At 36.4% G+C, this 23,185-nt stretch overlaps 1 protein-coding gene across 2 annotated transcripts; it reads right to left on the bottom strand.

Moving 5' to 3' along the window:
• Nucleotides 1–769: 769 nt before the first annotated feature.
• On the bottom strand, nt 770–19,269 carry NDUFA5 (NADH:ubiquinone oxidoreductase subunit A5). 2 transcript variants are annotated; one of them, XM_017641035.3, is made up of 5 exons: nt 19,158–19,269; nt 18,791–18,835; nt 14,765–14,881; nt 4,850–4,915; nt 770–1,935 (listed from the first exon to the last, which is right to left on the bottom strand). In XM_017641035.3, the coding sequence occupies exons 1-5, from the start codon at nt 19,176–19,178 to the stop codon at nt 1,834–1,836; spliced, it is 351 nt and encodes a 116-aa protein (XP_017496524.2). In that variant the 5' UTR covers nt 19,179–19,269; the 3' UTR covers nt 770–1,833. The 2 variants fall into 2 exon arrangements, with proteins under 2 accessions (XP_017496524.2, XP_017496525.2); XM_017641036.3 differs by lacking the exon at nt 14,765–14,881 and having other exon boundaries at nt 19,158–19,257.
• Between the last annotated feature and the right edge of the window lie 3,916 nt (nt 19,270–23,185).

Raw genomic sequence — 23,185 nt, 5'->3', positions numbered from 1 at the left:
GGTTCAAGACTTAGCTCCACATGTTACTAGCTATGTGCCCCTGGGTATATTATTACACCATCCCATTGCCTCACTGTCTGCAGGGTCCCCACGGTGCACAGTGGCAGGGAAGCACTACTTAACATTGGATTCTGGTTTCCTTATCTGGAAAAATAGAGATAATTTGCAGGATCTCACTCTGAAGAGTTGTAGCACAAATTTAATGAGTGAAATTAGTCAAGTACTTAGTGCCAGGCAAACATTAACATTGGTATCATTATTATTACATTATTGCTATTACTACTATACTAATCTACAACTAGCATTTCTAATGCATACATCAATAAGGTCCCCTCCTTTAACAGCCACAGTAGCTCTGTTGGTGAAATATACAAGATACTCAAGAATTATGGGACAAGTCGTATGACAAAGCAAACAAATTATCTTTCTGTTTTTATATCCCCCAAAGACCTAAAAAAATGATTAGTTAGAAAATTAGCTTGAAAGCATCTATACAAAAATGCTTGAGGATTATGTATTTTGACCTCAATAAATATATGTTTACAACTGAAAAGGAAGATATAAATCATAAATTTTACCTCTCCATACGGAGAAGGAAATAGGCCATTGTAAGATGTTAACAACTTGCCTCCACTCAGTCACTGAGTTCATGATGGTGTTAGAGCCACAGAAATGAGAAGCCCTAGACTTCTGACTCCCCTTCTACAGCTTTTCCTCATTCCTCCACAGTAGTTTTCTCTTATAGTCTGACTGCTAAAAAGCAAATCGATCCACTTCATTTAATATTTATTTAGCATTCAATTCACAGCTAAGGGGAGAAATATATTGGAAAAAGAAAAATACAATTTTTTTCCTCATTCTGAAAATTCTGTAAGATTTCTGCTTTGCCACAGAGATAGCAAAACACACATATACATGCATACTTACACACAAAAAACCCAAAGCGATGCCTCTGAAGATAAAAACTACCAAATTTAAGTATTAAGAAAATATAGGGGGCTAGGAAGAAAAGGTGAGGACACCTGAGAAATAACTTTATTTTTGTTTAACCTTAAGCTTGCTAATTACTTCCTTCCTTGAACAACATATATCTTGTTTGATACCCAGCTACACTCATATTGGAAACTTTGTGAAAACTAGTGATTCTACTTTGAAGTTATAACCATACAACTAAGATGTTTTGAACATAAGTGTATCCATATGATGGATATAATCAGGAACTCTTAATGCCTCTTCTTTCACAGAAATTCTCCTGATGTAGTTTGGATGATGAAGAAAACCAAAGGCTAAGGGCCAGAAAGTTATTTCCTTAAATGAGACAAAAGGAAAATATTTTCCAACTACCACTGTAAATAATAAATCTTTTTCAAATACCAAATCAATTTCCTCAGCTACAGTTCTAATTTGATGGTTTTTACTTACTACTTCATTTCAAACAGTGACCTATAAAAATTTGCTTAAACAAAAATAATAATGAAGCAACTTTTCTGTTTTCAGAGCAAGAAAAATTAAATGTGTTGAAGATACCACTATAAATACTTCACCTTGCAAATATGGCCTCTGCACTGAAAATCTATAGGAATATTTCCAATTAACTTTCAAATCTTCCCACAACCTATTTAAAAAAAAAAATCATCTTTGAACTAATTTGAACGAATGCTTTACAAATCAAAACCTAGTTCACAATCCCTATTACCATAATCACCAATTTTAAAGTCTCCTAAATATGTTCTACATCAGTTTTCTGGATTATAAGATGTCAATAATATATTTTTATATAACAGCATCAAATTACATCAGTTTCCCATCAGCACACAAATCATTTAATGATGATTATATTGGCCATTTCCATTGGTTGGCAGGAGGCTCTTCTACTAAAGGATCCCATGGTTTCCATTGCATCATTTTTCTCGCCAGACTTAGTTCATGTTCAGCCTGTTAATAAAATTTTTTAGAAAGAGCATTTGATTATACTGTTAATAGATACTTATCATAGCTAATAACCAAAATGTAATTACTAGAGGTACTTTCATAAGAGTATCTAATAAGCTGTTCTACCATCTTATGTTGATTATTAATCAAATTACCTTAATTCTCATAGCTACACAATCATCAGGAGTAAGGAAGGATGGCTTCTGATTACTTCTGTTTGATTAAACTGTGCTATGAGAGTGTTCATGGTGAGTTTTCAATCTTAACTGCCTATTTCACCATTAGACTACAAATTCAGGATCAGAAGTATGTCTCTTCGTCTATGTCAATAGTTTTTAAAACTTATTTTACCATGTCTCTCAGATTAAAAATACATTTTACTATGGGATTCACAATTGACACATAACTAAAACAAAACTAAAAATTTACTAGCTATGAAACACTCTATTTTCTACTGTATCTTTTTAAATGCTAGTTGTATCCCACCTAGCAGATTTCATGATCCATAATCACTTGAGACCCAGTTTGTAAAACAGTGGTCTATAGAATGCATGAGAGTATTTATTGAAAATATATGTAGGAAAACATTGATTGGATTAGTTTCCTTCATCAGATTGTATTATATATATAATTTTTTCTTCCAAACACAATTTATATGTAACACATTTAACGAATATATTTTAGATGTCTTTTTATTTCACATTTTTTCTACAACAAAAAGACTTACTATAACTCTGGTCAACTTAGAACACTGTTGAAAACTTGTCACAATGTCAGGGAAGAACTTCAGACAGAATAAGTGCTTAGACTCTATTAAAGGCTATAATTCTACAGTTGAAAAATAATGCCTCACTTATGCCAGTGGTGCAAACAGCCAATCCTATGTATAGCAGCAACAGCCTCAAATGTACACAAACAATGAGTTAGAGGTAACTAGTGGAAATCTGAAGGGGAGAGGTATTTAATAACACTGAAAGAGAAAATACAGTAAATGTTGTCTTAAAATATCCCTAAGATGGCTTTTTCCCTGGATGCCCTTTGGCCTGGGTCTCTTGAACATTCATGCTTTCTCTATTCCCCCAAGGCACTGTGCAGTATGGGGAGGTTCCCTAGTCTAGAACATCACTGAGGTCAGCCTGTTTCACAAAGCTGGACTCAGGTGCATATGGCACCTGTTGCCTAACTCCCTCCCTCTTCTCCAGCTTCTAACACTATCCTTTCCTCATTCATCTCATACTATCACCCTTGAAATGGGCTGTCCAAAATGGTAGCCACTACCTACATGTGACCACTAACTGAAAACTTGAAATACAGCTAGTTCAAATTCAGATATACTGCCAACGACTCAGTATTTTTAAAAATGTAAAATATCTCAATTTTTTATATTGACTATATGTTTCAATGCTATTTTATTTTATTGTTATTATTTTTACTCTTGACAAACAGCAACCTTTACTGTAAAATGATTTTATGTTTGTTTCTTTTGCTTGGCTTTGTTTTTTGTTCATTTGTTTCAATGCTATTTTAGATATCTGGGTGAAATAAAACATTTAAAATTCATTTAACTCTGATACTGTCCATGAAAATGTGGAGAAATGCACAGCTGACTTAAAAATACTTAAACAACCCTAAATCTGTAATTGCATCACAAATTAATTTATCAACTAAACTAAAGTCATGATTGAAGTGAAATTTGGTAGGAGGAGAAAGTGGAACAGGAAGAGGACAATAAGAAGTTTGCAGCAAATTTCTGTAACACTCTATTTAGTACCATAGTCATCCTGGCAAATGAATAGAAAGGTGAGGAAAACAGGCCTTTAAATGAGACTGAAAAGGTGTACCTCATAGCAATCTGTCTGAATGCCCTATCCCTCTTTTTTAACTTATCTAGCCATCAAGTAATTCTTTTTTTAATTTGTATATCATGTCTGTTGGTGATATAACTCCCTAGTCTCTAATACTACCCTATATTTTCTTTTACTTGTCCTTTGATAAAAGGCAAGAAAACTTAACAAGAAGTGGTTACTTTCCTAAAAATATGAAAAAGTGTAAAAATTAAATGAAACAAAATTGAATATCAGATCTTTATAAGAAGCAGATATCTAAATATATAATATAGGGTCAGGGGATCAAAAGAGGGATGGGGAGAGAAGACAGCAGGTGATTCGAGCAAATAAAAATTTCAAAAACTTCTACATATGGGATTCGGTTAAGTCCAAAGACAACAAACAAGACTAAAAAAAAACAATTAAGTTTAATATTTTTTTATTTTAAAATATGCTCAAAGAAATGTAAAAGAACAGTAAAAACAAATAAAGAGAAAAATATTAAGGATATAATTTATAAAACATGAAACACAAGAACTTATTTTAAAAGTTAAACTTTACAAGTAATTGAGGGAAAAAATGCATAATAATAAAAAGCATCATTTCCCCTGACTTAATTAAAATTATAACATTTGTGACCAGCACAGATGTGTTAATCCAACGGTCCAACAGGAAAATAAAATTAATTTTAATTTTATCAAAAGTTCTGTATTTTTCGGAACTAAAAATATCCTAAGCCTTTAAAGCTTAAAATTATTTGTATCTAAAAAGACAGAATTATTCAAATAAAAATAATATTTTATTATTAATTTGAATTAAGGTTAAGGCTAATAATACACTGATTAAATTTTAAAAGTACCACACTCTATACTTCCAGTAGAAACCTCATAAACTCAAATTACAATCAAAGAAAAATATTTAACTGACATACATGTTACAAGTATTTTCTGTATGTGATAGTCTCATATTTGATGAGTTGATACCAATAAAGAAACTTGGTTGTCCTTTCTGGGATGTCAGTTTTGTGGCTATATACATTGTGCCTATGAATATTTGAAGCTAAATATCTAAATATTCAACTTTTTCTTTACCTGAAGGATCACCTCTTCTATTTGGCCACCCTGAAGTTTGTCTTCTAATTTTTTAACATCTGGTTCCTATAATTTAAGGGAAAAAAAAAATTTAAACAAAGTAGCAGAATATCTGACTGTTTCAATATCCTAATTTAAAAAACCCATATATAAACAAGCACTTAATATAACAAACATAATTAATTTTTCTTTCATCATACCCTTACTAATTCTTACTAATATTTGGTAGAAACCCATTTCATCTGCTTACTATTTTATTGCTCTTCTGTCTTAATTTTAAAAACTGTTAAACATTTATTGATGTGCTTATCAAGGGTAAGAAATATGATGTCTACCTCAGTCCTTCTATAATACAGATTTTGAAATAGCACTTTGTTTTCTTATCATCCCCTATATTTCCTCTGAGAGCATTAGCATTAAAAAATGCTACCCATATGACCCAGAATTCTGTTCCTAAGTATAGACCAAAGAGAAATGCATAGTATATTAACCAAAAAGCATGTCCAAGAATGTTCACAGCAGCACAAACTATTGTGCCAAACTAGAAACAAGCTAAATGACCACATAATAGAATGAATGAATAAATTATAGTATTTGGATAAAATAGTTACTATACAGCAATGAGAATGAACAAAATACAACTTTATATAGTAACACAGATGATTCTCTCAAACATAAGTAAAAGCAACCAGACACAAAAAAGTACACACTGATGATTCCATTTATAAAAAGTTCAAAACCAGGCAAAATGAATCTGTAATGTTAGAAGTCAAAAGCATAGTTCTCTTTAGGAGGGTTTTAACTTGAAGAGTAACAAGAGAGGGTTGTGGCATTTTGAAAATGTCTTCACTTTTGATTTGGTGTAACATTTTTTATTACTTTGTATAAGTTCATCAAGCTGTATATTTATGATTTCTGCACATTTCTTTAGGTACATTATTCTTCAATAAAAGGTTTAGAGACACTAATATAATACCTAAAACATTCAATGACATTACTTATTTCTTAATAGACTGAGTTTTTTGAGAGTCAGAAACCATGTATATACACAAGCATAGATAAATAAGGTACAGATGGGAGTTTGGGGCCCACAAATGGAAAGGAGAAATGGTCAGATGCTTTTCTACAGGACTTGGCACACTTCTGCCTCAAAGCATCTGCTGGCTGACCCAGGATGTATGTATGATTTGTTCCTTCACTTGCATCCAGTCTTCATTCATATATCACCTTAGTGAGGACCATGTAGTAGGCTGAATAATGCCCTACAAGATGTACAAGAACTAATCCCTGAAACCTATGAATGTTACTTGAGATGGTAAATACTTTGTAGATGTGCTCAAGGATCCTGTGATGTGGGTATTAACCTAGCTAATCCAAGTGGGCCCTAAATACAATTACAGGTGCCCTTATAAGACAGAGGCAGAGGGAAATTACACACAGAAGAGGAGAAAGTATCTGACCACAGAGGCAGAGACTGGATTGATGAAACCCCAAGCCAAGGAATGCCAAAAGCCACCACAATGGAAATAGATTCTATCCTAGAGCCTCCACAAGGAGTACAGTTCTGCCAACAAACTGAATTGAGCCCAATACTGATTTTAGACCTTTGGCCTGCATAAATGTAAGAGAATAAATTTCTATTATTTTAGGCCTCCAAATTTACAGTAATTTATTATAGCAGCCATAGGACACTAATACATATTGTAACATCCCTCATCACCCTGGTATACACCAATCTTCATTTTGTACTTTTCCTTCACTGCACTACCTTCTACATAAAATGTAATGTATGTCTTTACTCACTTACTTATTAATTTCTTTCTTTGTCTCCCATCATTAATGTGTAATCTCCAAGAAGGCAGGGATTTTTATCCATTTTGTTCACTACCACATAGGCACTAGCTTCCATGCCTAGAATCATACATGGCAAATAACAGGAATTTAGTAAGTGTTTCTTGAATAAATAAAAAGTAATTGAAAAAGGAGGCGGAAAAAAGGCAGATGAACATGTTGGAGAAAGATTGTTTAACTCACAATTAACTGAGCTATGAAGTCAAAAATCACAAACAAAACAGAGAAACTGGTCACTGTTATTAGAACCCAGGAGGGTGTAGGTAAAGAAGGCAAGGGATGTTCAACAATGTTTTCAACTCAGGAAAGCCTGTGTTAGGACAAAAACTCAGTATTTGTCTTACTGAAAGTGAGTCAATGTGAGTTAAGACTCACATAATTGTGAAAATGAGTCAATAATGTGAAGGTGAATCAATAATGTCTTATATTTACCAATGGCAGAATGCCATTAAACTTAATAAGGTACTGTATACTGAATGTTCACTATGTGCTTGCAACTGTATTAAGTACAGTACATATATTACCTGATTCACTCCTAACAATAGGTATTGTTATAGTTATACTCAAAGTAGATATTCTTTTTTTTTTATGTGTGTACCCTTTACTTAATTCAGTAAAACAGATGAGGTCAAACTAGATACTCCTCTCTACACTGATTTTGTTTTTTTCCCTGTGTATTAAAGATCTTTCTACAATGGCACGTAAGAAGATCCCCAATCTTTTGAAAGGCTGGAAAGAACCCCACTGTATGGCCATGCTTTAACTAACTTAGCCTTTTTTGCACAGAGAAAATTCTTACATGTATGTGACCAAGAGTATCTATAGTACAAATTCTTAGAGGTTAAATTGCTGAATAAAGTAATCTGCAAATATTTAATTTTAAGTGAGGTGGCCAAATTGACATTTTATACATATGGAGAGAGAGAGAATGAGAATTAGCTATCTGCCCTGTGTGTTGCATATAAAATTGTCATACTCATAATTTTTTTATTTACTTTATTATCATTAATCTATAGTTACATGAAGAAAATTATGTTCACTAGACTTCCCCCCTTCACCAAGTCCCCCCCCACCAAACCTCATTACACTCACTGTCCATCAGCATAGTAAGATGCTGCAGAATCACCACTTATCTTCTCTGTGTTGCACATCCCTCCCTATGCCCCCATTCACATTGTACATGCTAATTGTAAGCCCCCCTTTCTTTTTCCCCACCTTTATCCCTCCCTTCCCACCCATCCTCCCGAGTCCCTTTCCCTTTGGTAACTGTTAGTCCATTCTTGGGTTCTATGATTCTGCTGCTGTTTTGTTCCTTCAGTTTTTCTTTGTTCTTATACTCCACAAATGAGTGAAATCATTTGGTACTTGTCTTTCTCCACATGGCTTATTTCACTGAGCATAATACCCTCTAGGTCCATCCATGTCCTTGCAAATGGTAGGATTTGTTTTCTTCTTATGGCCGAATAATATTCCATTGTGAATATGTACCACATCTTCTTTATCCATTCATCTACTGATGGAAACTTAGGTTGCTTCCATTTCTTGGCTATTGTAAATAGTGCTGCAATAAACATAGGGGTGCATCTGTCTTTTTCAAACTGGACTACTGCATTCTTAGGGTAAATTCCTAGAAGTGGAATTCCTGGGTCAAATGGTATTTCTACTTTGAGCATTTTTAGGAACCTCCATAATGCTTTCCACAATTGTTGAACTAATTTACATTCCCACCAGCAGTGTAGGAGGGTTTCCCTTTCTCCACAACCTCGCCAGCATTTGTTGTTGTTTGTCTTTTGGATGGTGGTGATCCTTACTGGTGTGAGGTGATATCTCATTGTGGTTTTAATTTGCATTTCTCTGTTGACAGGCGATGTGGAGCATCTTTTCATCTGTCTGTTGGCCACCTGAATTTCTTCTTTGGAGAAGTGTCTGTTTAGCTCCTCTGCCCATTTTTTAATTGGATTATTTGCTTTTTGTTTGTTGAGGTACATGCGCTCTTTATATATTTTGATGTCAACCCTTTATCAGATCTGTCATTTATGAATATATTTTCCTATACTGTAGGGTACCTTTTTGTTCTATTAATGGTGTCCTTTGCTGTACAGAAGCTTTTCAGCTTGATATAGTCCCAATTGTTCATTTTTGCTTTTGTTTCCCATGCCCTGGGAGATATGTTCATGAAGAAGTCGCTTGTGTTTATATCCAATAGATGTTTGCCTATGTTTTTTCCTAAGATTTATGGTTTCATGACTTACATTCAGGTCTTTGATCCATTTCGAATTTACTTTTGTGTATGGGGTTAGACAGTGATCCAGTTTCATTCTCTTACATGTAGCTGTCCAGTTTTGTCAGCATCATCTCTTGAAGAGACTGTCATTTCCCCATTGTATGTCCATGGCTCCTTTATCATATATTAATTGACCATATATGTTTGGGTTAATGTCTGGAGTCTCTATTCTGTTCCACTGGTCTGTGGCTCTGTTCTTCTGTCAGTACCAAACTGGCTTGATTACTGTGGCTTTGTAGTAGAGCTTGAAGTTGGGGAGCAAGATCCTCCCCCCCTACTTAATTCTTCCTTCTCAGGATTGCTTTGGCTATTTGGGATCTTTGGTGTTTCCATATGAATTTTTGAACTATTTGTTCCAGGTTGTTGAAGAATGCTGTTGGTAATTTGGTAGGGATTGCATCAAATCTGCTTTGGGCAGGATGGCCATTTTGACGATATTAATTCTTCCTAGCCAAGAGCATGGGATGAGTTTCCATTTGTTAGTGTCCCCTTTAATTTCTCTTAAGAGTGTCTTGTAGTTTTCAGGGTATAGGTCTTTCAATTCTTTGGTTAGGTTTATTCCTAGGTATTTTATTCTTTTTGATGCAATTGTGAATGGAGATGTTTTCCTGATTTCTCTTTCTATTGGTTCACTGTTAGTGTATAGGAAAGCCACAGATTTCTGTGTGTTAATTTTGTATCCTGCAACTTTACTGAATTTCTATATTAGTTCTAGTAGTGTTGGAGTAGAGTCTTTATAGAGTTTTTTATGTACACTATCATGTCATCTGCAAATAGTGACAGTTTAACTTGTTCTTTACCAATTTCGATTCCTTGTATTTCTTTGTTTTGTCTGATTGCCGTGGCTAGGACCTCCAGTACTATGCTGAATAACAGTGGGGAGAGTGGGCATCCCTGTCTTGTTCCCAATCTCAGAAGAAAAGCTTTCAGCTTCTCACTTTTCAGTATGATGTTGGCTGTGGGTTTATCATATATGGCCTTTATTATGTTGAGGTACTTGCCCTCTATACTTAACTCACTTAGTATCCTGTTACAAACACAATCTAAAGGTTCTTTTCTGTTTCTCCTCTTTCTTACTCCTCCATTCTTTATGTATTAGGTATCATATTCTGTACTTTTTGTCTATCCCTTGATTGACTTTGGGGATAGTTAATTTAATTTGCATTTGCTTAGTAATTAGCTGTTCTACTTTCTTTACTGTGGTTTTATTACCTCTGGTGACAGCTATTCAACCTTAGGAACACTTCCCTCTACAGCTGTCCCTCCAAAATAGACTGTGGGAGGTAAATTCTCTCAGCTTTTGCTTATCTGGAAATTGTTTAATCCCTCCTTAAAATTTAAATGATAATCTTGCCAGATGAAGTAATATTGGTTCCAGGCCCTTCTGCTTCATGGCATTAAATACATCATGCCACTCCCTTCTGGCCTGTAAGGTTTCTGCTGAGAAGTGTGATGTTAGCCTGATGGGCTTTCCTTTGTATATGATCTTATTTCTGTCTCTGGCTGCTTTTAATAGTCTGTCCTTATCCTTGATCTTTTCCATTTTAATTACTGTGTGTCTTGGTGTTGTCTTCCTTGGGTCTCTTGTGTTGGGAGATCTGTGGATCTACATGGCCTGAGAGACTATCTCCTTCCCCAGATTGGGGAAGTTTTCAGCAACTACCTCCTCAAAGACACTTTTTATCCCTTTCTCTCTTCTTCTTCCGGTATCCCTATAATGTGAATATTGTTCCATTTGGATTGGTCACACAGTTCTCTTAATATTCTTTCATTCTCTCTGTGCCTCAGCTTCTTTGTATTCCTCTTCTCTGGTTTCTATTTCATTTATCGTCTCCTCCACTGTATCCAACCTGCTTTTAATACCCTCCATTGTGCTCTTCAATGATTGGATCTCTGAACTGAATTCATTACTGAGTTCTTGGATGTCTTTCCATACCTCCATTAGAATGTTGATGATTTTTATTTTGAACTCCCTTTCAGGAAGAGTCACAAGGTCTATATCATTTAAATCTTTCTCGGGAGTTGTATTAATAATTTTACTCTGGACAAGGTTCCTTTGGCATTTCATATTTGTATATGGCGCCCTCTAGTGTCCAGAAGCTCTATTCTGGAGCTGCTCAGCCCCTGAAGCAATGTTGGGGGTCGCAGGGGAGCGGTACTGGTACCTGGGGGGAGGAAAGAGCTGTTCCCTCCTTCCCAGCTGCTGTGCCTGTCTCCACTGCCTGAGTCAGTGGGCCAGTCACACAGGTATGTTTTTGTCCCAGAGCAGTCGGATATGGATCCCTGCTTTCCACAAGCGGCCAGAATCCCAGTCTCCCCAGGAACTCTCCTTGTATTAACTTTCCAACCCGGTAGTCGTGCGAGTCTCATGAAAGCACTATGCAATGTAGGTTTGTGCTCTCAGAGAAGATCTCCAGAGCTAAGTATTCAGCAGTCCCAAGCCTTCCACTTTCTCCGTGCTCCATTTCTCTTCCTCCCGCTGATGAGCTGGGGTGGAGGAAGGGCTCGGGTCCTGCCGAGCCACAGCTCTGGTACGTTACCCCATTCAGTGAAGTCTGCTATTTTCTCCAGGTGTTTGCAGTCTGGCGCCATCCTCTTTCCTGTTGCTGTCTCACGATTAGTTGTGCCAACTATATTTTCTAAATGTTTCCAGTTTTAGGAGGAAGCCTCTGTCTCTCCTCTCACACCGCCATCTTTTTCAAAGTAGATATTCTTATACCCAAGTTATAGATAAGGAAATTGAGACAGAGAAAATAAGCAATATGCCAACAGTTACACAACAAGTAAGTATTAGAGCTGAGATGAAAATTTTGGACAGGCTACAAACCACTGCTTTTCACCAATATGCTGTTTCTATTTCCCTAGTATAATCTGAAAAAATATTTACTTTTATTTCTATTTCAGGCTTAGTAAATAAATCCTTCCTAACAATATTCACTAAAGATTTTGTGTATGGCTCTATGGGGCATTAAAAACCTGTGATAATTTCACCAAAAACAGGAATCAGTGATACAACTATTATGTTGTACTTGGAATTGCTAAAAACTTTGCATTTAGCCTTTTGGATAAATATTTTTAAGGGATCTTATATAAGTGCCAGGTACTACACTAAATTCTTGGGATACAAAGATGAATGCATTCATAAGTAGCTTACATGCTAGGAGACAAATAAAATACAGTGTGAAAGGTGACCATGTTTTTTACATTTTTAGAAAATAAGATGGAGTCATATTTGTCAGACAATTAAAATGGAATTAGGTGGACATCACTGAGACAGGGCTAAATACATCCTCAGTGCAACGTGAACATGAACTTTAAACTCTGCTAAACAACAATGTCTCAAGAACTAATATAACCAAATTCTGCTGACTGTGACCTTGTAGTTTTTCAAAATACCAGCTGAAAACTGTAATCTTATAGTTCTAAGATTTCTCCCTGTCAATCCTAATAAGCACCCTCACCTCTTGCCAGCACCAATTCTAATTTTTGACAAACAACTTTTGTGATTTTTCTTAACCTTCTGGTTTTTACCTTCATAAGCCTCTTCCATTCTGTGGTCTGGTGTAACATAATACCAGTGCATCTTGAATCAATCTGTGTCTCCCAGGCTGCAGTCCCTGAAAAAAACTGTTTAACCTGACCAGGATCTTTACTTCATTTCTCAGTCAACAGGTACAATGGAAGAGAAGCAAGGAAGCTGTCCAGCTCTACTTGGGGAGGTAAAAAGGCTTCAAAGAGAATGTGATGGATCTTGAGGAATGAGTAAGAACTGCCAGACAGAGAAGATAAGGGCATTCCAGGGAGAGGGAAATTAAATACAAAGGAACACAAAAATAAAATTGCATGGAATTCATATAACTGCTAGCAGTTTGCTATTGCTGAAGTATCAAGTATAGAATAGGAAGTGACAAGATAAGAATGAGAAGATACCAAAAGCCAGACTTTGGGGGGCCTTCCACACCATGCTATTGACTTTATCCTGTAAGCCAGTGCTTCCCAAACCTGGCGGGACATCAAAATCATGCAGACAAAAGTAGCTAGTGACTTTCATACAACCAGCTCAGTATAAATTCTTAAACTCAGCCTCTGAAACCACTGAACAGAAAGCCATAATAATAAGGATTTTAAGCAGGATAATACCATGATCAGATTTATGTACTGAATTATTCTACTGCCAGTATGGAGACACAGACCAGTTAGTTATAAGGCAGCTGAAATAGCCCAGGTCAAAGTATTTTAGGACTACTACATGAAAGTAATGACAGGGAACTATTCTTTGATTGACATTGGCTATGAGAGAAAAAAAAAAATAGGGCAAAAGTAAAGGAAAATATAAGGATGCAGTTTTTCTTTTAAGATATTAACAAACTAAATACATTTTGAGGCTAGCTGAAAGAGGAAAATAGGAGGCTAAAATGGTTAAAGGAGAACAAGATTATGGGGAATGAAAGCAGAGAAAGACTCAAAGACAGAAAGAGATTCACCTCATGAAAAGAAAAGGAAAAAGAGTACTATGATGATAAAAAACTGCATAAGCCCATTTTTCTTAAAGAAAACATGAAATCCAAACAAAGGCTAACTTCCCCTTTCAAGGCTTTTTAAAGTCCAGAATTGCCTAGCTAAAGAAATCAAATTGCTTATTTCGCTGTATGTCTAAGGAAAAGATGAGAATTCTCTTTGGACTACAGAGTTTAGTAATTTAATAATAAAAACACATTAGGACCACTTATTGCAAGCATGTGAATTATTTGAGAGTTTATAACACTATTTTGGATAACTACAAAAGTTCATTAAACAATCTCTAGTGTGAAAACTTAACAACAGAGCAATATGGTTTGGTATAAAAGAATGAACAATTCTGTGTGCCTGGCTACAGCCTTTGATTTAGAAGCTGTATAATGCTTGTATTAGTCTGCTTGAGCTGCCATTCACAAAACACCATAGACTGGATAGCTTAAACAATAGTTATTTTCTCACAACTGTGGAGACTGGGAAGTCCAAGATCAAGATCCAGCAGGGTCAGTTTCTGGTGAGAGCTTTCTTCCGGGCTTGTAGGCAGCTACCTTCTCAGTGCTGTCCTTACATTGCAGAGAAAGTATAAGCTCTCTGGTGTCTTTCTTGTAAGGATACTGATCCGACTGGAAAGGACTGTCACTCTTAGGACCTCATTAACTATAATTACTTCCATAAAGGCTCCAGCCACACCAGGGGTTAGGGCTTCAACACAGAAATTTTGAGAGGACACATTTAGTTCCTAACAATGCTCAATATAACTTTTAGTAGTTAAGAGACTAACTTGGTTCTCTTCTTTTTCAATATAGTACTTCTTAAAATAGGTGTTACTGACAGTTTCTTTAAACACAACACATATTTTTTTGTTTTGTTTTCATTCTTCTCTACTCTGAAACTAGAAAGAGATAAAGATTGATGTATCTATAAATATGGAATAAAATATCAATAAAGGACTGGATAGGGAAGAGTAGCAGAAACAGCCACAGTGTTAATTTAGGAAAGGTACTTGATCTTAATCTTTCACTCCAGCACTCCAGAGTGAAGTTAAAGAATATTTCACTATTAAATATAGTTCCTTGCATGTAGAAAGCACTGAGGGAATAGGAGTTTGCTGAATGAAAGGAAAATAGATGGATGAAAAGCACAGAAGGAAGGAGAATAGAAGTAAGAGAGGAAAGTGTGTAAAATATGCAAAAAATAAGCAACTAAATTTGTTAAAATGTTGCACTGGATAACATAAATTCAAGAAAATACAATCAACTACTTACCACTTTAACCATTTCCAGCTTCTCATTTGTAATCTGTTCTGTATACTTTCTATATGCTGCATTTTTAGGAATTTGCTCAAGAACGTCAAGAATCTTTGTGTATAATATTTTTAGCCTCTGAAAAGACAAATAGACATATTTCCACCTTAAAGTATCACCCATGACTTAAGGGAACATACAAAAGTCCCACAAATTTTTTTTTTTTTAAAGGCACATCACCTTTTAAAAAAGCATTTAACTCCAATTTCTTCATGTCTATGCTCTATCTACCCCTTTTACAACTGAGGGAAATGTGAGTATAAATATGGAAATTTTTCATATGTGATATGTATGACAAAAGTTGTACATAATCCAAAGACATATTAAGTAAAAATAAAACTGTATTCTAACTTATTGCTGATGATCTTTTTCAGAAATAAAATCATTTACTAAATGAGTATTTCTCAAACTGAGGTCCTAGGCACTACAAATTCTGATTTTTTTTTCAAGTCTTCCTACCTGAATTTCTGTAGAAGTTTGTGTGTGTATGTGTGTGTGTATGTGTGATCAAATTAACTGAATGCAGTCATAAAACTTCAGTGCTTATGCTTATGATGATGACGGAATTTATACCATGCAAATGAAGGTTCCAGCAAAGGCTCAATAGAGAAAAACAGCAAGAAAACTGAGTCACCACCAGCATGGTGTAAGCACACCGAACTTGTAAGTTCACATACAGCAACCAGCAGTGAAGTCACATGGTAAAGAAGCTGTTGTAGCGGATCCTAACTCACAACAGCTCCTAAATAGGAAGCGTAATCACAAATATACATACATGATGAACTTTGTTATTTCTTTATATTTAATGTTAAATTTTAGTTTAATTGCATAAAATCTATAGGCACTAATACCTCACTCATATCTATTCACTCATATATATATATATGAGTAACAAGTAAATCCACCTTGAGGGCCTCTTAAGAATTGTTCTTCAAAATTAGTCTGCATATTTAAACATTATTTATGTATTTGAGTATGATGTTCAGTAATAGAGAATACTACTACTACCCTAATGTAGAGCTTGTCAGATAACATGTAATATGAACTGTGTTTTCTTAAGCCTCATTTTTTCTTAATTTTAGCAAAGGGTATGACAATAGAAAAACCTGGTAAAAGACTTGGGTTCTAAAATGGGGTGTTAATAATATCTATTTCATAGGGTGTCATATAACTTACAACAGTACCTGGCACACATTAAATTTCAATAAATGTTTGCATTAGTATTCTACAGGAGAAAAGTGTCACTTCAGCAGATATAAGAGAAAAGTTCACAGAAAAGGTAAAGCACCTGAAATAGAGCTGGACGTATGCGAACACTGAAAGATTTTGGAAAAGGAAAGTTTACAAATAAAAACATACAGACTGAATGGCAGAAAGTACAGGGAACATAAAGAAATTAGTATACACTTCTATTTTCCTTGACCTGTGTTGTCCAATACAGTAGCTACTATATGGTTTTGAGCACTTGAAATGCGGCTAGTCTGAACTGAGATGTACTGCAAGTGTAAATACACACTGGAGTTTGAAAATTTAGTATGAAAAGACTATAAAATGCCCATAGTTTTTATAGTAATCATATATTGAAACGGTGATATTTGGGATATGTTAGATAATATACATTGACTTTTACCTTTATCTTTATTTTTAAAGGTGCCTCCTAGAAAATTAAAAATTACCAACATGGCTTACATTTATGACTTACATTCTATTTTTATTGGACAGCATGTGGCAAAAATACTGGACACATATTATATTTTTATTGGACAACATGCGGCAAAAATACTGGACACAAAGGAAATACTTAGGAGATAAGAGTTGGAGAAAAAGTGAGTCAGAATGTGTTTTTGCATACCAGATTAAAGCATTTGGGCTTTATTCTGTGGTCAGTGAAAAGACTTGGGAAAATTGTATGATTAGATTTGTGTTTCAGGAAAACTAAAGTGGTACTAGTGAGTGGAAAGGATTGGATGAAGGAGAAACAGGCAGAAAAGCCAGTAAGAAGGTTGTTGCAATTCTCTGAAGTGTAGTAATAACAGTAGGAAAAGGAAAGAGAGGTCAGACTACAGAGCTATTACAGAAAAAGATCAACAAAACTCATCATTGTAAAGAACATGAGGATAAAAGGGTGGAAGAAGTATTAATTTTTATGTCTGAATTCTCAGCCTGGGGAATAGAAAGATTCTGATATCATCAAGAAAAAGAGAGTCCACAGTAGAAAAAACAGATTAAGAAAGGGAAAATCATGAATTCAGTTTTAGAAAGTAATTAATCTAACATCACTATGAACTATTAATGAGTTTAAGATATTCATTCAACATTCTTTACTAAGCACATACCACATGCTAGCCATAGTTCTAGAAGTGAACAAAGGAATAAAAAATTCCTGCCTTCATGAAATCTTATGGTCCAGTAGAAAGAGAGGCAACAAACAAGATTAATTAGTTGACTACAGTGTGTTGAATAGTGAGTGGAGTCATGTATTTAGAGTGAAATGGAAAGCCTTAAGCAGGGTTTTGAGGAAAGGAGTAATAAACTTGACTCACATTTTAACAGGTTGACTGACATTACTTTGGTTGAAAAAAGCCTAAACTGAGGAACTGACAAGCACAGAGAGGCAGTTAGGGAGCAAATGCTGAACCACAGCAATGACAACTGATGACAGTGGCAGAGAACAGGGTGGTAGCAGAGGACAGGGTGAAAAGTGTTAAAAATCTGGATGTATTCTAAAAGCAGAACCCACAGGATTTACTGAACTACCAAACATGGAATGTGAGAGAAAGAAAGGAATTAAAGATGACTTCAAGGTTTTTTAACCTGAGTGACTAGAAGAATGGAACTACAATTTACTGAGGTGAGTGAGCCTGAGAGAAGGAGCAGGTTTTAGGGAGAAGACCAGAAACCCAATTTTGGACATTTCAGTTTGGGTTGCTCATCTGGGAGCCAAGCAGATATACCCACAAAGCAATATATATACAAGACTCTCATAAAGAGAGGTCAGTGATTGATAGGGAAATCTACAAGTTATCAGTATATAGGTGATGTTTAAAACCATTAGAGTGGTATTTAAAACCAGACACCGAGAAAGACTTAATGTGAATATAGAAAAAAATCTAAGAACTAAGGCTTAGAACTCCAAAATTTAGAAATGGGGATATGAGGAATAACCAGAAAGAAGGTAAGACAGTATTAGGAGGGAAAAAAACAAAAAGCAAAAAAACAAACAACAAAGCAAAACAGGAGATCGAGCACTGTCCTGAAGCTATCCTGAAGCACAGTAAAGAAAGTATTTGATGGAGACAGTGCCAAATGCGTCCAAAGCTGTTACTGGGTCAATTAAGATGAGAAACGTGAGCTGATCCTTAGATTTAGCAGCACAGAGATGATGATGACCTTGAAAGAAAAGTGCAGTTCTGGCCAAGCCTGACTAGAATGGGTTCAAAGAGAAACAGAGAAATTACAGGTAACTCTTTTGATTTACCTACAAAAGGAAGGAGAGAAATGGTGTGATTATTGGAGGGAGGAGAAGAATGAAGGGAGGTTTTTTGGTTTTTTTAGATGGAAGCAGCCTGAATACTGATGGCAAAGACCTGCTAGAAGGGAAAGGTGATAACATAAAGGGGAAATTGGTAAAGCGGTATCTTCGGTTAGCAAAAAAGTGTACGGAATCTAGCAGAAAAGGTGAGGCGGGGGTGCAGGCAGAGGGGCAGGTGGACAATGGAGATACAGACACGGAAGGGCACTCACAAAAGTACAAGTGAAGCCACGACAGTGCCACGGAAAAAGTCAACCAAAAAAGTGGCTTAAGAAAGACATCACGCAACAACTATAACTATGACACGAAGTGGATAACGTTCCTGCCCCAAGAGCTCATGCGGAGTTGTAATTTGGGGCTTGAAATCTCCGTACCCCGTTTGCCTTTCCAACAAGGTCACAGGGCTCTAGTCTTCCTTGGGAACTCAGGACTGAAGGGAGAAAAGAGGTACATACCTCGTGTGGACTCTGACATACAGCCAATCCCACAAGGCCGGTGGTCTGTTCAAAAACAAAACACGATTCATGCTGTTTACTTACATTCCGCGGGCCCACCACGCTGCGGAAAACCAAAGCCACCACCATTCCCCTGGCTAAACCTGGCGTAAAACCAGCTACCGGCCTCAATGACACCTGCTCGGAGCTTTCCGCGGCCTCTCCGAGCGGAGCCACTAACCTCGTCATTCCTAAGGGCACAGCAGAACGAGTCCCCGAGAAGCACCGCCACGCCCGCGCCAACTCCGCCACCACCCGCGGGACCAGGGGCACCGGGCGGACTCTACCCCGCAGTCTAAATGCCAACAGTGACCTCCAGCCGGCTCACCTTCTTCAGCACACCCGCCATGACAGCGCCGACGAGCCAGGGGCGCGCAGCCCTCTGGGAGCGGCGCTCAGACCCGCTCAATCCACCGCCGACGCTGCCACGCCGTCACCGTGGAAACAGCTGGCTCCTCCCCCGCGCGGTCTCCGCGAAGGCAGAGGCTCTGTCGCTCCCCTTCACAAAAGGAAAATCGCCGCATGCGCAGTGAGTACACAAGCATCTGAATCAGGCACTGGGAAAAGAATTGTGTGTGAGGTGTCTGTGTTCCTGTCCCTTCCGCCCTGACGGCTTGCGTAGAGGTTGAGGGAAACACTCCAAGCTACAAAAAACTCCGACGTACTCGCTGTAGGAACCTGCACTGTGCATAACCTTTGGCGAATTCCTCAACTTCTGTTCCACAATGTAGTGTGTAGTAAAACGAAGTTCATCCGGAGCTACCGACTAAGAGAGCTTATAGCTGCAAAGGTTAATTCGTAGCACAAAGATGTTAGTATTCTCAGCCTTATGAACCGAGGCAGTATGCAGTGTGAGGCCATTTCCCATCTCACAACTTTGCCATTTCACTCATTTTCCCAGGTGAAATGATTCCAGATCATACCACTTTTCCGCACTTCCACAAACATGTATTGAGCCCCACTATGTGTTAGTTACTGGAGCACAATTTGTAAAACAGGATCTCACATCCTGGAATTCACAAAACAATGATGAAGACATGCATTAATAAGTAATTTGATAAGTATTCTAAAAAAAGGTTTAAGCCAAATGCAGTGGTAGCAGGAAAGAGGAAAGAGCTAACCAAAAATTTTGGTTGACCAGTTAAGGAAGGCATTTGCTAAAAAGTCAATGGAAGAAAAGCACAAATTCAGAGAATACATGTACAAAGGTTATATATGTTTGTGTGTATGTATACATATATATATATATGTATACATACACACACACATTGAATAGCAAAAACATAAATAGTAAAACAACTCACAGAATGGGAGAAGATATTTGCAACCACATGTAATCACCAGAAGGTAAGTTGTACCTAGAATATATAAGGAAGTTCCACAAATCAGTAACAACTAATAACTAGAAGAGGCCTCCCTGCTTCCATTCCTGCATCTCTCTCTGGAATATATTAAATGAGTTAATTGATATGTGTAAGTCACCTGGCTCAGTACATGGAATATAGTACCACACAAGTGATTGTTATTAATTTTTTATTTTGCTATTATTAGTCTCGACCCAGTAGCTAGAATAATCCTTTTAAGAAGTACTGTGTTCAAAATTCTGTGGTTTTTCACTCAAGCTGTAAAAGCCAAATTCCTTTTCTCTGCTTACATGAGATTGTCCCCTCTGCCTCTCACCTCTCAGATCAACCTCTTATCCCCCTCTCACTGCTCAGGTAGTTGCTCTTCTAACCCTTTTTTTTGGAAAATCCTTCCCCCAAATAGACACGAAACTCAATCTCTCACCTCTTTCATGTCTTTGCTCAAAAATTACCTTCTCAATGTGGCCTGCTCTGACCATGAGATGTAAAATTGCAAATTGGTAGGCAGACCTCCTTATTCCGCTTCAGTTTTCTTCAGAGCCCTTTCATCATCTAATATGCTCTTTAATTACCTTACTTATATCATGTTTGTGTATCACCCTTTCTGGAATATGTCATGTTTAGATGGAAATTTTTTCCTACCGTATCTGTTATGCCTAAAATAGTACCTGGTATGTAATAGGCACTCAATAAATATATTTTTAGTGAAAACAATGGTAGCATTAGCTACAAGGGCATATCAACCTCAGCATTCATGATATTGAAGGCAATTTAAGAATATGTTATTGTATTTGATGCTCTTGCATCAATATTCTTTGTTGGGAGAGAGTTCTGAGATAGATGTTGGAAGTTCTATAAATAAAGTTAGCAGGCCAGGTGACTTAGAGCTAAAATCTGGATCTCATGTTTTGCACAATTTGCTCTGCAGGACCCCTAGACTATCCAATAAGGAAGGTCTTGTTTCTCCAAAATTAAGTTACTAAAAGAGTTACTACTGCTCCTTTATAACACAAGGCTTCTTTGTGAAGGGGTGGATCTTAACGATGTTTCCCTGGAGTCTAGGCCTCTGCAGCTATGCTCTACAGCCAGTTACTTGAGAGGTATGAGACCACTCAACTGCAAAGGAAGAAAGCATTTTAATTTTCAGGGCATGAGGAGCTCATTCCTTAAAATCTAGAGGGGAGGAGCACTGCTTTGGCCAGTTTCCCCGTAGTTTTCATGATCAGAGAGCCAGGGTGAAAGTAATCTCCATTCAAAGAGCATTATTTCCTCTCCCAAACTTGGCAACAAAGAATATCATTTTTTGCTCAAGATAGTTCTTAGAAAGGACTGACATATTAAAATTCTAATAGCTTGAATATTATCCATCTCTTGTGCCTCCATTCATATCATGCATGTTCAAAACAATTTCTATTTTTTCCTATCTTCTTTTCTGTCTATGCTGTGTATACTTCTAAAAAGTGTCTATAACCAGACACAATTTCTGATATGTTTCCGCTATGTTGGTTTTTAGAAACTCATTCTAATTGGGCTGTAACTCAGGTAAAAGCCATAGCTCAGGTTTATCTTAGGGGCTATCAGCTTCCACGTATTTGAGTTACCTAATGTGTGAAAATAGAGCTATCCAACACTCTCATGCAGATTTGGTTAAATTTAATGTTGAGGTTAAACGCAGGGATATCTACTGAAAAACAGGCAGAACCTCTGGAAGAACTGAATAACAAAGATTTCTAGCCACCTCACCCCTGCCAATGGGGGGCACGTCTAGCTCCACTTCTGTCTACCAAATGCTACAGCTGCCCATTTAAATGCAAGAACGGAAAGAAGGGCTCAAAGGCAGGAACTTTGTTTGAAGGGATGAAAATTATTTTATGAGATTAAAATAAACAAGCATTTATTAACATAAATGGTGGTAAAATGGCAATAAGAAATTATTTTTTAAATGAATTCCTTAAAAAATCTAGAAATAGAAAGATAAAATTAGGTATAAAAAAAAGTTGAATGGTAAAAAGATACCGTAAGTGGAGATATTATATTTCTAACTAGTCTCCTTGACGTAAAATTATAAATTAAGTGAAATAAAATAAACAAGTAAAAATGAAAGAGAGAAGACAATAGTTAAAGTAGAGAAGGGACTTCAGAAATGTGAAATGCAGGCTATTGATCATTTTTAGAAAAAAATGGATAAACAGCAGAACAACAAAAATAATCATTTATTAAATAAGTGTATACTAATTGCTTGCTTTGTGTCAGAAACTGCAATAGGTACTAGGGATCTGTCAAGGAACCAGACTAACAGGTCCCAACCCTCACGGAACTTCATTCTACAGTGGCTGGACTCACAGTAAACAAAAAAACTAATTAATAAATAGAATTACCAAACATGATAATGGAAATGAATAACATGATATGATAGAGATGGGTACCTAGTTAAGAATGCAGGAAAACATTTCTGACATTTATTCTGAGAAATGAAGGGAGAAGCACCCATTCATACAAAACTAGCTAAGGAGTGTTCCAGGCAGAAGGAAGAGTAAGGGCAAAAGTAAGAGCAGGCAAAGTGCTGTGGCAGGGTGTGGCTGGGGTACAAGGTAATTTTTACCTGGCATACAATGTGTCTGCAGCTATTTACATTTAAATCTTCTTTTATTTCAGTAAACTTTGTTTTATTGATGTCTTTCAATTCTTGCTTGCTTCTATTTTTTTTTAACTTCCTTCTTTAGGGTCTCCAATTATGCATTTGTTATACCTTATTTGACTCTTAAATATAGATAAATAATACATAGACATGTAGATATGTTGTCTGCTATCCTTTTTAATGCTTTATTTTCATTCCATTTTGTTTTCTTGTCTTATTTTTATCCCCTATCTTTATACTGTGTCCTCTTTAGTATCTATTCTCCTTTGAGAAGCCCTCCAAATTTTATCTCCATTTCTGTGACAGCTTGTTTTTTTTCTCTTCTACTTCTTTCCTGAATTCTGCCAGTTTTTA

This window comes from Manis javanica, chromosome 6 (genome assembly GCF_040802235.1).
Source record: "Manis javanica isolate MJ-LG chromosome 6, MJ_LKY, whole genome shotgun sequence".
Taxonomy (NCBI): domain Eukaryota; kingdom Metazoa; phylum Chordata; class Mammalia; order Pholidota; family Manidae; genus Manis; species Manis javanica.
This window is presented reverse-complemented; position numbering and strand designations above follow the sequence as displayed.